Source organism: Podarcis bocagei (assembly GCF_964188305.1).
Source record: "Podarcis bocagei genome assembly, chromosome: 6".
Classification (NCBI taxonomy): Eukaryota; Metazoa; Chordata; class Lepidosauria; order Squamata; family Lacertidae; genus Podarcis; species Podarcis bocagei.
The window spans coordinates 31,581,261-31,598,365 of NC_138130.1; the positions used below are offsets into that span (position 1 = coordinate 31,581,261).

At 40.5% G+C, this 17,105-nt stretch overlaps 1 protein-coding gene across 2 annotated transcripts in view; it reads left to right on the forward strand.

Annotated features, from left to right (window-relative positions):
• Positions 1–17,103, forward strand: part of TBC1D8 (TBC1 domain family member 8) — a 46,875-nt gene extending 29,772 nt beyond the window's left edge. For both annotated transcript variants that reach the window (XM_081198300.1, XM_081198301.1), the window contains exons 6-20: positions 343–550; positions 2,200–2,394; positions 3,125–3,295; positions 5,436–5,586; positions 6,333–6,547; positions 7,371–7,488; positions 8,191–8,476; positions 8,904–9,033; positions 9,241–9,339; positions 12,415–12,483; positions 13,213–13,456; positions 14,070–14,135; positions 14,503–14,592; positions 14,985–15,085; positions 16,206–17,103. In XM_081198300.1, the coding sequence (XP_081054426.1) occupies positions 343–550; positions 2,200–2,394; positions 3,125–3,295; positions 5,436–5,586; positions 6,333–6,547; positions 7,371–7,488; positions 8,191–8,476; positions 8,904–9,033; positions 9,241–9,339; positions 12,415–12,483; positions 13,213–13,456; positions 14,070–14,135; positions 14,503–14,592; positions 14,985–15,085; positions 16,206–16,655 (2,593 nt within the window). In that variant the 3' untranslated portion in view covers positions 16,656–17,103. The remainder of the gene's footprint in view (positions 1–342; positions 551–2,199; positions 2,395–3,124; positions 3,296–5,435; positions 5,587–6,332; positions 6,548–7,370; positions 7,489–8,190; positions 8,477–8,903; positions 9,034–9,240; positions 9,340–12,414; positions 12,484–13,212; positions 13,457–14,069; positions 14,136–14,502; positions 14,593–14,984; positions 15,086–16,205) is intronic.
• The last annotated feature ends 2 nt before the right edge of the window (positions 17,104–17,105 follow it).

The window sequence follows — 17,105 nt, forward strand, 5'->3', positions numbered from 1 at the left end:
GCTCTTGGTTTATCTCTCGCCAAACCAACCACGAAAGGAAGCAAAGATTCATTCTTTGGTAGGAACAAACCATGAGTGCTGGTTCATATGTAGCGTTAAGCCTCTGGTTTGCTTCCTCTGGGTACATCGCGGGGAGAAGGGCGGGGGGGGGGAGTGAGATTTGAGCCATGGTTATCGGCCTGCTTTCTTGCTCATGGTGAGGAATCTGTTGTTGAGCCTATTGCTTACCATGACATGTGAATTGGCCTACTGCAGTTTTATTTTGTTAAATAAGAAAGCAAATCAAGTTGCTTTAAGTTTCAGCCTTTGAAAAACCTTTTGTTCTGTTGCTTCTTTCAAAAGAGATCTTGAGTTCAGAGCACGGAATGAGTACTTCAGAGCTTTCTTCCGGTTACCAAAGAAGGAAAAGCTGCACGAAGTTGCAGATTGTTCCCTGTGGACTCCCTTTAGCCGCTGTCACACAGTTGGAAAGATGTTTGCCTCCGATAGCTATATCTGTTTTGCTAGCAAAGAAGATGGCTGCTGTAATGTTCTAATTCCACTTGTAGAGGTTAGTCTTTTGCCACTTTGAAAATCCATAATTCTTCTAATGAACCACCTTTCTGCTTAAAAAGATACTTAAATGTGAGAACAGTTCTATCTATTTGTTTATCCTAAGCTGTATAACAACTCATTGCGCGTATGCTTCAGGTAATGTTGAGCAGTTATGTGGTACTTAACAATCAGTCCAGGGTTGCCAATTAAAAAGTAATTGGCTTCTCTCCACTGAGCAATATTAATCATGGATGTGCAGCTCTATAAAATGTGTTCACAAGAAACTTTGCCACCAGCTAATGTGAAAACGCTGTAGAAATTCTTAATTCAAACCAGTTAACACTCTAACAATCTTTAGCCAGTCTGCTATGCTCACAATGAATTTTCCCTCCCCTTTCCATGCATGCTTATGTGTTGAAGTGGGATTTCTAAAATCTGCTTGCAGGGATGAAGGTAGGGAGTTCTTCTGGTTTGCACCTTTGGAGTCTGGTAGGCGATCTTGCTTAGATCCTGACACACATAAAGAGCTATTTCAGGCACTCCTGAGTACTTAGGCAAGTGGGTTCTTTTGACCTTTGAGAGGCAGAGCCTTGTGCAGAATCAAATTATTTGTCATACTTTTCTGGGTTTTAAAAAAAGGGTTTGCTGTTATGTCTAAGGATCTCTTGGGCAATGGAACCAGTATGATGGTCCTTTGGATGCAGACCTTGGTGTTCCCCATCATAAAGTTTATCACAAACTACCTGAAGAAAAGGGACGCGGGTGGCGCTGTGGGTAAAACCTCAGCGCCTAGGACTTGCCGATCACATGGTCGGCGGTTCGAATCCCCGCGGCGGGGTGAGCTCCCGTCGTTCGGTCCCAGCTCCTGCCCACCTAGCAGTTCGAAAGCACCCTTAAGTGCAAGTAGATAAATAGGTACCACTTTATAGCGGGAAGGTAAACAGTTGTTCTGGTGCCAGTTCGCTGGAGCAGCTTCGTCACGCTGGCCACGTGACCCGGAAGTGTCTGCGGACAGCGCTGGCTCCCGGCCTCTAGAGTGAGATGAGCGCACAACCCTAGAGTCTGTCAAGACTGGCCCGTACGGGCAGGGGTACCTTTACCTTTACCTGAAGAAAAGCATAGACGTTCAAGTATGTACATTATTTGTTTATTCTATTTATATCCCACCTTTTCTCCAAAGAGCCCAAGGTGGTGTATACAACTTTCCCCCACTCTCCATTTTATCCTCACAACAACCCTGTCAGGTAAAGCAACTGTGACTGGCCCAAGGTTGACCCAGTGAACCTTATGACCGAGTGATGATACAAGCCCTGGTCTCCCGTGGCCTAGGTCTAGTAACTCTAGCCACTACGCCACACTGACTCTCGCACTGGTGATGTTAAAGGCAACCAGATCTTGTCTGGTTTACTTCAGAAATAAAAAGCATATTGAGTTAGAGGGGTTCTTGACATGGGAAGAATGTACAGCACAGGATTTTCAAAATAAAAAAATAGTTACCTCAGACAGGTTTTTCTTGTTTCCACCCCTACATTCCCCGGCCCATTAACAAAGAGCAGAGACTTATTTGCTGTTTCTTCTGTACCTTATACTAGGTTTTCTATTTTATTGGCATTGGGGCAGATCTCTGATGTGAATATATATATTGTGTTCATTTTTTTTTAATAGGTAGCTAGTATTGAGAAGATGGAGGACACTAGCCTTCTTCCCAATCCCATCATTATTAGCATAAAAAGCAAGACGGCCTTTCAGTTCATTGAGCTAAAGGACAGAGATACCCTGGTGGAGAATCTGCTTCTAAGATTAAAGAAAGTGAAGGCTAGCAACGCATCGCTCCATAGAAATTTGAAAAGCAAAGATATGGTATTAAACGTCTAACCTCTTTCAGCTGTATGCTCAGTATATTTTGCTAGTACCTTTAAAACTAGAAGAATACTACTGGTATTATAAATGGGTTCATTTTTTAAAGATAAGATGTGACAAACAATAATTTAAACATGCTCTCTTTCCCGATGTGGCTGCAGAGATAAGAAATGCAGGTCTAGTAGGGAAAAAGCTGGAGGATCACCCCAATTTGTAACCCACTTCTAGCTAGAGGAAAGAGGATGATATATTTTGAAGATATAGGGAAGAAGAGTTGGTGGTTGAGCTCATGACATCTACTTAGTCCTGTGTGTGCACTTACTCACTATAGTGCTATGTAAATTTATAGCTGTAACGCTCCTTAGTTTATATTTTCATCATCTACATAATTAGTTTCACATCTAATTTGCCAAATAGTGTAGAAGAGCAAAAAAGTGTAGTGAGCATAGTTGAAATATATATCTAAAGAGATGGCATGACAGGCTTGCGTGTACTAGAGAATTACATTCCTTTTACTTGCTATGGATTTTGTGTATGGATTAGAGGCAGTTCATGGGATTTTTTATTAATGTGCTTTCAGCTGGCTTCAGGTGCTTCTTATTCCAAAGCAGAGAAAATAAAGTCAGTCGATAAACAAGTTTAGTAGATGTTTAGTTGTTGTTATTGGATCTACACAATAAAGCTTTGAAACGGATTCTGTTTGTTTCCCCCCCCCCCTTTACTTGTGCAGCAAAATTCTCATTCAACACATGCCGATTATGAAATTGGGAACTTGGGGATAGTAGCTTCACAAAGCAATAACGGGAGTGAAAATGACAGCAGCAGTAGACATCTGCTGAATGCAGAGGCCCTGAGTTCAGCATTTCATCCTTCTGGAATAGATGGTCTGGATTTTAGAATGGTATGTAAAACCACAATTTTAGTTATTGGGGACTTTTGAAAAGCTTGTTCACAGTCTCTCCTTGCATTATCTGACATGCTATTAATATTACATATATTTTAGGTACCAGGCAAAACCTTCCTCTTCCCCCAAGCCTTTGGCTAATTAAACAATCCATGGCCTTTTAAATGGGGTGGGTTATTGCTTCTGTTTGCTACTATGTTATATTTTTGTGGGTTCATATTGTGATCCTCAGATGAAGGGCAGTATAGAAATCTAATTGTTGTTGTTGTTGTTGTTGTTGTTGTTAATAATGATGATGAACCTTGCATTTTAATGATTTTGGGGGGGGAGGTGGCATTCTGAAATTCTTCAGAGAGAAACATCTGTCTAAACTATAGGACTGAGGCCTTCCTTCCTTTGTTTACATTAATGACTTCTTTCCTTTCCTTCTGCAATCTATTCTCCTTAGCCCATTCCTTTGTTTGTAGCATATATAGTATATACTTCCTATAGTACATAGGAAATGCTATAGGTTGGAGCAAATACCGTCTGTATCTGAGCAAGGACCATTTCTTCATTTTGAAATCGAAGTTGTAGAAACGGTTTTGCAAGTTGTGCCATAGGAATGATTTAATACCTCCTCAAAACAGATGCAGGTTACGTTGAGAATATGATAATGAGTTGTTACAAAAGCTTCTCATTATAGCGTCTTTAAAATGTAATGTAGGAAATAGTCCCAAGAGACTGTGTAATGCTCTGACTTTTCTTCTGGTGCATTTCATCATCATTGTCTATGATGGTTTGTGATTGCATATAAACTGTTTCACAGTCGGAAGCTGCTAAAGTGGTGTATAATAAGATAAAAATAAGATATAATGCAAATGACTCAGTGAGCTTAAAAAGCAATAAAACAATATCTACAATTGTACAATTCTTATTGGATTACATGAGATGTTTAGTTAGTTAAATATTGATATGTTACTGCTGTGTTTTATATAAATTGTTCTTAAGTGTTATATGTTAACTGTATTTTGTATTTGTAATATTCTGCAGCCTTTTAAATGTGTTTGTGGGAGGGGTGGTTATTGTTTTTTGTTTTACTTGTGCTTTAGTAAGGCAGTTTTACCTTGTATTTGTATCCTGTGAACTGCCCTGAAATCTTGTGATGAAGGGCGGGATAATAATAATAATAATAATAATAATAATAATAATAATAATAATAATAATAATAATAATACTCCACCCATCTGGCTGGATTTCCCCAGCCATTCTGGGTGGCTCCCAACTGAATATCAAAAACACAATACAGCATTAAACATTAAAAACTTCCCTAAACAGGGCTGCCTCCAGATGTCTTTTAAAAGTAAGATAGTTGCTTATTTCCTTGACATCTGATGGGAGGGCGTTCCACAGGGCAGGCACCACTACCGAGAAGGCCCTCTGCCTGGCTATTGATAATAATAATAAATAATAGTAATAGTAATATGTTAGTTTGTCATTGTGAATCTGGTATGGCTGGGATGGAGAACTTGTGGTCCTCCAGTTGTGGTTGGACTTCATGAGCATCTGCATATTCACTTTCCCTGTGCTATTGTACTGAACTGTTTTTTATTGTTTAGAATGATAGCTCAGTCAGTAGAGCGTGAGACTCTTAATCTCAGGGTCATGAGTTCAAGCCCCATTTTGGGCAAATGATTCCCACATTGCAGGGGGTTGGACTATAGATGAGCCTTGTGAACTCTTCCAACTCTACAATTCTAGGATTTGCCTATATTGATTGTAATTTTGATATTTAAAATTGATGATTTAGCACTTTTTGCCAGCTGTTCTAGACTTCTTGCTAGAAGGAAAAAAGCAGGATATAAGGATTAAAGGAAATTAGACATTTCCTAATTTTCTGCTTTCCCTGTTTCATAACTGGCTAATGGCTTGCATACAGGCTTTCCAGATAATATTCATATTTGTAGCTGTCTTCCTGCTGCTTTAGAGCTGCATAAATATTGACCAATATACAGGACTGTAACAGCATTCTGTAGTCTATTTTTTGTTGCGTTGTCCATCACTACAAACAAATAGCTTTCTCTGAACGAGAGGCTATTCCATTGCATCATGGCTTGTATAAATATGATGGCTTTAATATTCCTCTCTTGGCTTTCAGTCTAGGGAGCAAATCAAAGAGAGCCTGTGGAATGATCACTTTGATGAGTATGGCAGAACTGTCTGTATGTTCCGAACAGAAAAAATCAGGAAACTGGTTGCTATGGGAATTCCAGAATCTTTACGAGGCAAACTGTGGCTCTTTTTCTCAGGTGAGAATTCTGCAGTGTGACTTTTCCAAGAAACCTGACCAGGTATTTCACCATGGAAAGAAGCAAGCGAGAAAGGGAAATGGATTAGATTGATGGCCCCATTTAATTTTCTAGTAATGGAAAAGAACCAGGTGATTTGGGTGCAGCCCATAGAGAGAGAAATGTTTCGCTGCTAGCTGTTTAGGGCTATAGATAATTAAATTATACCCATTTGTTTCATACAAATGGTAAGTAATAAGGTCTTTATACCAAAATAATAGCCTTTATATCAGCAGACATTGCTGAGATGTTATACTTGGCACAAAAAACTGAAATGAGAAGCTTAAGACTTCCTCTGCCATTTCCTTTGCTACAAGCTAAAAGCAGGACTGTTGGAATAAGATAACAATCTCTGATACAGTGTTTGTGATTCAGATATGCAACACTTGCACGATTAAATCCTTCTATTTGAAATGGGATTTAAGACAGAGGATCCTATACTGCTGGCCCCATATTTATGTAAATTAGCAAGTTTTACCATATATAGCAAGTTAGGTTATTGAAGTATTATTTTCAAACTCACATTCCTTCTTCTGCACAGTGTTTCATATTACAAAAATGTAGTTGTGTGTTCCGGAATAATTTTGATTTAGGAATATGTTAGATATTCAGAATCTAGTTTCACATAGTTGTTCCTTTGACAAATAGCATATCTTTATATTTGGATTCATAACTAATCTTCAGTTCTTGCTTTTCCTTTTCTTCAGATGCTGCAACAGATTTGTATACCCACCCTGGTTACTATGAAAACTTAGTGGAGGTGTCCATGGGCATGTGTTGCATAGCAACAGAGGAAATAGAACGTGACTTGCATCGCTCGCTACCTGAGCACCCTGCCTTCCAGAGTGAAACAGGCATAGCTGCATTGAGGAGAGTTTTGACAGCTTACGCACACAGAAACCCCAAAATTGGGTACTGCCAGGTAAAGAAAGATCCGTTACGCCACCAATTTCCAGATGAACTCCTTCAAAAATGACAGGCTTCAGCATGTTAAGGGAGATGCACTAAGGCAGGGGGATGGTCAGTAGAAAAGGCGACAGCTTCTGTCTCGCCCTTTCCCTAGTATCACATTCTATGTGAAGTGCAGTTGGCCAGCTTGCTCTCTGTGCAAGTTAAGATGGTTCCACTGTGCTGTGCTTCATTTATTTCTTCTCTTCATTTGCAGTGTGGCCATTAGGGAAACTACCTGTGAAATGCCTCTCGGCTTCTGTGAGCTCTGTTTGTAGGTGACTTTGAGCAAAGGTTTTTCTCAGCTCTGTGTCCTGAGATCAGTTAAATGGAGATGCTAGAAAGTAGCTGTGCTGCTGCTGAACTCTAACACCCCTCGCCTTGAGGAGATATTTTGTCTTGGGTTACAGTTGGGGAGGACCCCCCCCCCATATTTTTGTCACTTTCAGAAGCTTATAGTGAAAGAGTGAGAACTCAGTTCTGGAGCAAGCTTTTGTTGTCTATTTCGTTACGCCCACATTGTTATCCAAACGCTAAATTAACAGAAGTCTCTCGCTATGTGGGTTGAAAGCTATATCCAAAAGTTTTGTGCTTCTAGTGGTGCAGCAATAAAGCTGCTAGCACCTTTCCAAAGCTGACCAGGGTCCGTATGGTTTCAAATTGAATGGGTAAATGTCTGTACATAACCTTTACATGGGTTATTTAACCTCAGCTCTGATTATTTATTTTTTAAACTCATTGCATGTTTTAAAAAGGTGTCGCGGCAACTAAAATTGTCTTCTTTGACTTTCTAACAGTCCATGAATATCTTAGCCTCCGTTTTGTTGCTGTATGCCAAAGAGGAAGAAGCATTTTGGTTGCTCGTCGCTGTGTGCGAGAGGATGCTTCCAGATTACTTTAATCACCGGGTGATAGGTGAGAGTCTCCTGTTCGCTTCTTACTCTCTTTACTGATTCCTAGGGAAATAAAACAGTCAACACGCTGTATATCGGGGCTTGGGAAACGTTGGTTCTCTAGGTGTTGTTGGACTCCAGTCCCCATAGCCAGTGCTTAGGGATAATTGGAGATTTTGTCCAGCAACAAAACCTGGACAGGTTCCCCACCCCTCCTGTCGATTTTCTATTAACTCAATTTGGTGACATAAACTCTGCTCTATATTAAACACTTTCCTCTCTTGAAGTTTTTATATGGGCATTGGATTCCTTATATTGAACAGTATAAAAAACGGCTCCATGGCTTATTTTTCATAGTTGAGATTAGGTTGCGTATTGTATGTGTAGCGGAGGGAAATACTGTGCTCTATTTTAATTGCATCAATCCCCTGTTGCCACTTTCTTTTGACAGTCATTTCAGGTAGTACTTACATTTTATTGCACTTTTTATACTGAAGTGTTAAGTTCTGCCATCTTATTATTTCATAGATGCTCCCCAAAGGGTGTTACAGATGCTTTCCCCACCCTCCCTTTTAAAAAGCTTTGAAACCATTCAATAACTCAGTATTGCGATCTGTTAAGAGGAGGAACGAGGCTTGAATCCATAAAATAATTGTATTAAATTATAAAGCTAAAAGAATTGTTTATTTCAACCTTGGCTGACGTTATCTGCCGTGATTTCCAGGTGCTCAGGTGGATCAGTCTATATTCGAAGAGCTAATCAAGGAGCGGCTGCCTGAACTGGCTGAACATATGAAAGACCTTTCCACACTGGCTTCCGTTTCCCTGTCGTGGTTCCTCACTCTCTTTCTCAGTATCATGCCCCTAGAAAGTGCTGTTAATGTTGTCGACTGTTTCTTCTTTGATGGGATCAAAGCCATTTTCCAGTTTGGCTTGGCTATCCTTGAAGCCAATGCTGTAGAACTGTGCAACAGCAAAGATGATGGTCATGCCTTGATGATTCTGAGCAGGTATTGTTCTGACTACTATGTTTCAGAGCTGCAACACTAACACTGCTGCCTTTTTTTAAAAAAAAAGTTTATTTAACAGTAATAAAATGATACAGAGAAACTTGTTCCGAACATTTAATGACAACGCTTGCCTCCCCACTATGCTTTTTAGTAGCTGTTTTCAAAGAAAAGAACCACATATTCCAGAAACTTGATAAGTCGTTGCTACTTTTAATTTCTTCCCTAAAGCAAAAAAATTGCAGTTCTTGGCTTCATAAAGGCATATGATCACCTGGGAACGGCTTCTAGGCAGATAACAAGCCTGATCTGGTTCAGTAAGGTGCTTATTTAAAAAATGAGAAGTGAAATCTAGGACTGCTTTACACTGAGTGTAATAGAGTGCATTAACAAAAAGTGGATTTAAATGTTTTTTCTTTATTTATTTCAGGTTCTTAGATCATGTTAAGAATGAGGAAAGCCCTTTGCCCCTGATTGGCAACCAGCATGCCTTTTTCAGTGATGATATAGAGCCCTGTCCTACAACAGAAATAGCAGACCTAATTCGGGATTCTTATGAGGTAACAGTGAAATGGTGGTTGGAAGTTCTGGTTGGAAACTCACTAAGTGTTTATATATCAGTTTTATGTTAACTTGAGTCAAAATACAGATAGCACAACTGTGGTGAATATGGTACATGTTCCGGTTTAAGCATACTGACTATATTATATATTTAAAAATGTACACTGAGATGCAGGCTGAAGCAAAAATCGATTCTTGCATTTTAGAAATTTGGAGACCATTCTGTGGAGCAGATTGAGCACATGCGCTACAAACACAGGATCCGTGTTCTGCAAAGCCACGAAGAAACCACTAAACAGAACGTGGTGAGAATGCTCAAAAGTTAGAATGTTTCATTTATTTTAAAATTGTGCTAGGCACATGCCATAGGCAGGGTTTTCTACAGTGCTCATAGATTAAAACATATGAAAATCTACCTAACGATTAATTTTGATTTTTAAAAGGAGCAAAATGTGACACCAAAAAATACAGAGCTCTTCAGTATTGTGAATGGCACAATCCATATGAAATGTCTCTGCTTTAAAGCTGCGGAAGGAGAGGAGTTAAGCCACTTGAGATTTGTTATTTCTGTTTCTTTCTTTTTTAAAAATAATATTTATTACTTTTACAACAATTTAAACACAAAAGAAAAAACAAAGAAAAAATACATTGTAATACAAAAACACTACATAAAAATTAACAGAACAAAACAAAAACACTTTAAAAACACATCAAAAAAAAGAAAAAAGAAAAAACTTGCAATATCTTATCTTTCTTTCCCATATTTCCATGGCCTCCTCACACCTCCCTTTTTGTATTCCACTTCTGTTAATTATTTCAGCAATTCCTTACGATCTTCCCCTGTTTTCTATCCTATAATTATCTTAACACCTTTTAACCTTATTTTCCTTTAATACTCTATTAATCTATTTATACTTAATTCCTTATAACATTTCTACTGAAGCCATATAATTTCATTCCAACATTCTTCTAACATTCATTAATTTTACAATATTTCTATAAATAGTCTTTAAACTTTTCCCAGTCTTCTTCCACCGACTCTTCTCCCTGGTCTCGGATCTTGCCAGTCTTTTCCGCCAATTCCGTCTAGTCCATCAACTTCATCTGCCATTATCCAACACTTCAGTGCTTTTAAAAGACAGCTATTCTCTCAGCCAGCAAAGAGCAGATGATTCACAACAAAGTTTAGGTGTCTGGCAGGGCAGGTCCACCTCCTTCTTTAGCATCCGTCAATATCTTAAGTTTTACTCGAGGCTTCCTGCCCTGCCAAACCAATCCAGGAACATCCCTCTGCCACCTCCTGAAACAATCCCTCCCATCCAAAACTTGCACTTTTTGACACAAAAGCAACATCCCCGGCAACACAGCAACCCTCATCCCCACCACAACAGCTCGGCCCAACCATAACAACTTCAAATTTGTCCATATTTCCCAATCCCCCTTTCTCTTCAATCCAACGTCCTTCACGGTTACCCTTAGGTAAATTCACATTTTTGGCGGTCCTACTGACCCCCCAAAATCTCTCTTTCTCAGCCAATGTTGATCCTGTCTCCTCCTGAAGCTCTGTCAAACTTTCCAGTTCTGGTGGGGTTCTGATCCTCAAATTCATCTGTTTTTCTTTAAGCTCCATCATAGCAAATGTCAGCTTATATTCGTCAAGTTGCTTTTGAATGTATGGGGCTCTCTCACACTCCAATTGTGTTGTTTTACATTCAGCAGCAAAGGTTTTCTCCCTGACCTCATCCACAATTTGCCGTATTAAAGTAGATTCCTGTGTCAATTTCTGGGTGGTTTCTGGGTTGGTGTTCACCTTTTGTCCCAGATTATTTAAACTTTCTACAATTAAATCAATTTTATTATTTGCAGCGTCCGCTTTCACATTCATCACTTTTGTTTTCTTGTGAACCTGTTCCAGCGAGTCATTTATTTTCAATAATGCGACCACTAAGGCCTCTTCTGTTGATATTTCATCTGTTCTTTCCTTTCCATTCGCCATAACACTTAAGAGATTCAAGGTCAATCCCATAGTTTTTATCTTGCAGCTGGAAACTCCCCTAGCCCAGCTCTTATAAAGTAACCAATTTCAGAAACTTCCACTAGGGGGAAACAGTTTCTATTTATAATAGTAAAAAATGTCACCTTTAAGCGCAACTCGTACAATCCAAAGTTAGTTTCAGTTTTCAGTTACTTTATTACTCCTTTTTAGAAGCAGCCGAAAACAGTAGAAACAATATATCTCTCTTATTCTGTTAGCTGTCAAGGAACATTCTAAGTGCTGTCAATGGACATTCCAAAACGTCTGCCCACTAGCAGCCCGTTTCCAGGGTCAGAGCGGCAGTATTTCAACTCTCTTTACTCTCTCCTGCAGGCATACTCAGTCCACAGCTTCCCCCCCTCTTCTCCTGCCTCCAAGGGGGATTTTATACTCTTTACCAATGGAACTTTAATCTTTTACAAAAGGCTTTCCAAGACTTCAGCTTACTGACTCCTTGCCTCAGTCTATTTACAAATAGGGAAGGTGGACTTCCTGTTTTGAACCTCCCTGTTTCGATGCCAAATTAAACGTTTAAAATCTGATTCTCCCGTATCAGCTCTACTCACGGGTAATTACTTTGGAGTCAAAACGTCCACAGGAAAAAGTCAGTGCTCTCCGACAACAGCTATGCGGCTTCGCTCCGTGGAAGAAGCAGACGATTCGAAGCACCGCGCCACTCACCCCACGTCGCTCCGGGTCCCCGAAATCGGGTTCCCCCATGAGTAGGGGAGGCGCAGAAGGTGCCCGCCGAATCCCACGTTCACAGGCTTCTCCCGCCTGTGATTTTTACGGGTCTCCACCTTCACCGCAGCGGTACAGACCCAAATTCCCACGGGGCAAGTTCCTCCCGATCAGAGGAACTCCGCCATTTCCGGAGGCACCAACCCGGAAGTCTGCTATTTGTTATTTCTCTTTCTTGTCCAAATGGGAAAGTGCTTCTCTGCCTCACAACTAGGGCAAGGGGACAAAATCTTGGCAGGTGAACGTGGTAGCTCTGGTTGTGGGCAAATTAGTCCAGCAAGCGGCAGACACCTTGCCGTAAACTGAAAGGGCTAGGGATCTTGGCACTGGAGTACAGCAATAGATTATCTCTCATTCCCTGTTTTTCTGCCATGTAGGAGAAAGTTGTTGATACTTAGTGTTGGGTGGGCAAGAGATAGACAGGACATGACTTGATAAAACAGGTGTCAGGGTTACAATTCTAAAACAATACAAGAAGGTAACACACAAGAAAGGTGGAATACCTAAGCATTCCAGATTTTAACCATACTAAGTTGCTGTGAGAAGTGATATTGCCAGCAGCTATGCCAGGTTACCACTAGGCTCACTCCTGTTTCCTCTTAAGCTTAGAGTTGTCATCCCGGATGTCTCCATCGCTCCTGAAGACTTGGAAGAACTGTATGGCTTGTTTAAGGTATGCAAAACACTGAAAAAATGCATGTAATCCCAGAAAAGAAAGGTTATATCCTGTGTTAGCCATACTCAGGTCTATCTATAGGTCTATATCTAAGCTTATGGACAGCAATCTTAGAAATCAACCAGACAATCCTGTCTTGCTTACTATTAGTTTTGCTATTTCCGTTTTATCCTTGGTAGCTTTTTCAAGGATGTAAAAAGTGTGTGTGTGTGTGTGTGTGTGTGTGTGTGTGTGTGTGTGTGTGTGTAGAACCTGCATGCTTTCAGATGTTGTTGGACCCCAAACCCCCATGGTCAATTGTCAGGGATAATAGTTCAACAGCAACTGGGTGGGTCAGATTCCCTGCTCCTGTTCTAAACTGCTCCTTTTCCCTGTCAATGTCTTTTTTTAAAAAAAGGTATAGGGTAAGTTGGATGGAGAACACAGGCCCAGAGTGCCATATGCAGCCCTCCTCTTTAGCGACTTTCAGCAGGCCATAGCCTGCTCTGCCCCCTTCTTGGCTGCTTTTGTGTGGATGGAATGTGTTCTAGGGTGGTGAAAATGTCTCCTGCTTGGCTGGATTGCGAGGGCTGCATGTAGAAAACATACTGGAATGTAGTTACTGTGCAAAGGCAAGAGCCATATTCAGGAGTGCCTGCAGGTTCATTGTTTCATGTCTAGATTTTGTAATTGTATCTGGGTCTTTCCCCCTCCAATGTTTCATTATTTTTTTAAAATTCTCCTTAGAAAGAACATCTAATGAGCTGCTACTGGGAATGGAATAGTGCAGTTGTAATTCAGCGCCACAATCCAAGCAGACCTTATGCAGAGCAATACAGAATTGACTCTCGGCAGTTCACTAACCTGTATAAACTTGTTTCACCCTGGACATGTGGTGAACATACTGAAGTTCTAGCAGAAAGGACATTCCGGCTTTTGGATGAAAACATGGACCATCTCATTGAATTCAAAGCTTTCGCTGGCTGCTTAGGTAAATACACCTCTAAAGATGCAACAGCTATTGGGAACTTATCAGAAGAGGGTGTGCAGGTGTACACCAGTCAGGATGACAGAATATAACGTGGTGTGCATTTTCCTGGTAATTTGTCTTTTAGGATTCTTCCAGGTCACAAAACTTTTTGTGACACCCTTGCAATGGGTCCTGAGATTTTATGCTGTTGTGTACAAAGAAACAGTGGAAGCTTCAAATATGCTTTTCCACAAGACTTACATTAATTTAACAGTCCCTTTTTAATCCCTTAGTGCTTGTGGAGCCATTAAAATCTTAGCCTGGCCAAAGGATAGGAAATAGCTTCCCTTACAGGTGGCTTAGATTCATTTTTAAAATCTGCAAGTGTTTTGTTTTTCAGCATGAGGCCTTATTTCTATCTGAAAGTCTTGGGGACAATAGGCATTCTTAATCAAGTGCCTTCCAGCCCACAGTTCAGTTATATGACTTTTGATATTTACACAAGGGTCAAGCGTGTAGATTAGGTTCTAAACCAGATTGTCTGCAGATACTATGATGGTTTCTCACATAGTTTTATTCCTTCGTGCTTCAAGTGTGAAGGTCAAGCCTCTGATACACTTTCTTCCTCACACAGATATTATGTACAATGGAGAAATGAATGAAAAGATAAAACTGTTGTACAAGCTGCACATTCCTCCTGGTAAGAATCTTACAGGATCCCCCTCCCTTTTCGTACTGCTTGGATCATCCTTTTTTTGTTATATTATGGAAATCCAGTGTGTTTAAAGTGCAGTTGTATACGTAGTGACTCAGCTTTGATATCCTGCAGTTTCTTCCTGAAGCACCACTTGCCCTCCCTTTATATGAGCCAGTAACATTCCTCCTCTAACAGGCCGTTCATGGTGGGTCCAAAATGTTTGTATGAAGTTGGCAAGAGCACTGAGGCCTTTGAGCCTCTCCCTCAGACCCAGGGGCCACAAGTGAAAACAAGGGGAAATGTAGGAACCCACAAGGAACTGTTAGGCCTAAAATTAACATTTTGTGATCATCAATGGTCTTTTTTGTAGCCCTCACAAAAAAAGACAGGGACAGCCAATCACCACTGAAGAATCCTTTGTTGTCAACTTCAAGGCCGCTAGTACTTGGAAAATCAAATGGTAAGTGATCTGGTTTGCAAATGGGTATCTGCTTCCCCCTACCCTGCCCCAACTTAGCATATGCAATTCATTGCCTGTGTTAATGACCACCACCTTGGATGATTTTTTAAAGGGCTTAAAACAAAAGCAAACTGTCAGTGACCGGTGGCTATATCCTACACATACCTGCAGGTTCAGAGGCAGTAAGCCACTGAGCTTGCTCCTAGAGAACCTATTTCCCCCACGTCCTGAGTTTGAGCTTCACAAGAGGAATCTGGCTAGCCACTGTAGGAAACAGGATGTTAGACTAGACTTTGGTCCGATTCACCAGAGCTCCTAAATTCATTTTATTTACATTTTCCTTCCTCCTTTGTTGAAATGAATTGCAATGTCATTTATATCCTGCTTTCCAGGTGACACCATAGATTATCAGAAACAATTGAAGCAGATGCTGAAGGACTTAGCCAAAGAAAAAGATGCCAAGGCTGAAAAAGAGCTACCAAAAATGTGCCAGGTAAGACATGAGATGTTAAGATGCAGTTCTCAGGGTTCTGACAACGTAAGCATCTATCGGTCTGCCTAAGCCACTTCTGCATTTGGTCACCTATCTTTGTGTGTGGAGTAAACAGCTTCTTGCAACTCATTATACTCATGAAAATGCTCAATGGAAGTTGGCTTATTTGGACAAAATCTATGTTCAGGGACGGGAAACCTGTTGACAAACATCTGGCAGTGGTGGGGTGTGTGTGGAGACAGTGGTTCTTCTCTCCCACTGGCCAGTTAAAACTAGATGTCACCATATCAAAACTGGAACCAACTGCAGTAATGCAGGCCGCTCCCTGACCCAACATAGAGCAAGAATGGATGTCTGAAGAGAAGCCTTTCCTTGGAGGCTTGCACACTCTGGTCCTAGTGCAGTCCAATTTGATTCCACAGAAACCTACGCATCTAGGCTTCCCTTTCCCCACTGTCCCATGTTCAATTTCGGCAGATACACAATGTCACCCTCCCCCCAGCTGTATAGCCCTCCTTCACTTTAACATATTAAGTGGGCTAACGAAGTATCTTCTTGGGGCTGCGGATAAATTGAATCACTTCTGTTGCCTTACCATTTTATGTATGTCCAATTGATACACAGGTCCTTTTGGACCTAGAATAGGGCAGAATGGGAGCAGGGCACGCCAGGAATGGAACCCCACACAAAATGGTTGCTGCCTGTATAAGAAATGTCTTAGCTAGACTTGTGAGGATTCCTGAAAAGTGCCAATCATTGTGTTTGCCATGTATCTTGGAGCACTCTGCATAGCATTAGCAATGGAGTTTACTCTGGGAGTTACCACTGTGTGCCTGTTTCAACAGTTACTCCCAGAAACATTAAACAGGGATTTCCGAGGAAGTGACATTCTAGTACTTGCTCCATCTTGGTTCCCAACAAACTGCTAGGGAGCTGATTAACAGTTAAACTGCCTGTTTGTGAACCATATAAGCAAAGTTTGTGTAATTGCTTTTGAGGATTATAAATGTGCATGCTAATTCCTTTCCCTTGCAGGCAGGTAGTATCAGTTATCTATTATAGTCTTTCCATTTTTAAGGCTGCAGGCAACAAACAAAAAAATGCATGTCATGTTTTTCAGCGAGAGTTCATCCAGTTCTGCAAGACCTTGTACAGCATGTTTCATGAAGACCCAGAGGAGAACGAGTTGTATCAAGCCATTGCCACAGTGACTACTTTGTTACTCCAGATTGGAGAAGTGGGTCAGAGAAGCAGCAGTTCAGGCTCAGACGACTTTACTGAGGACTTCCAGACTGAGGCATCTACCTCTGATCAAGATGTGGTTTTTACTGACACTGTGAAGACCCCAAAGAATGCAGAGTCTTTACCAATAACTGATGGGGATTGGATTGTTTCATTTGAACACATCTTGGCTTCACTATTAACTGAACAGTCACTCGTCAACTTCTTTGAAAAATCCTTAGACCTCAAATTAAAACTGGAGAATGCAAGGGTAGCTCAATATACCTTCAAAACAAATGGCACCAGCCAATCATCACGAGGTGAGACCGAACCTTTAAGTGTACCATAGCAAATCTCCCAGGCAGTTCATGTTACACCAAAGCGCATCTTGCAACATTAAGTTTTTTGGACTATTTTGATACATTTTCAGTTGAAGAGCTTTAAAACCAAAACACATTTAATGTGGTTTTGGCATTTGTTTTCTTGAATGTAATTTAGGAAGAAAAGGCCATCTTCCCTTTGAATACTGCTGCAGATGTGTTAATATTTCAAAGACAAAAAGCTGAACTCCTGGTTTGAAAGTGTTGTCTGACTGCAGGTTTTATGTACAGTTGCCTTTTTTTGCACTAATACCGAATACTTGTTTCAATGCTGGTAATTGAAACCATTAATATATATTAATATATACAAATCAAGACATCAAGATTTGTATGTCTTGCTGAATGTTCAGTGTACATGGACTGTGCTTTTCATGTCTCTGTGTGTGCACATTTCAATAAAAATGCCTTTGTAACTTTTG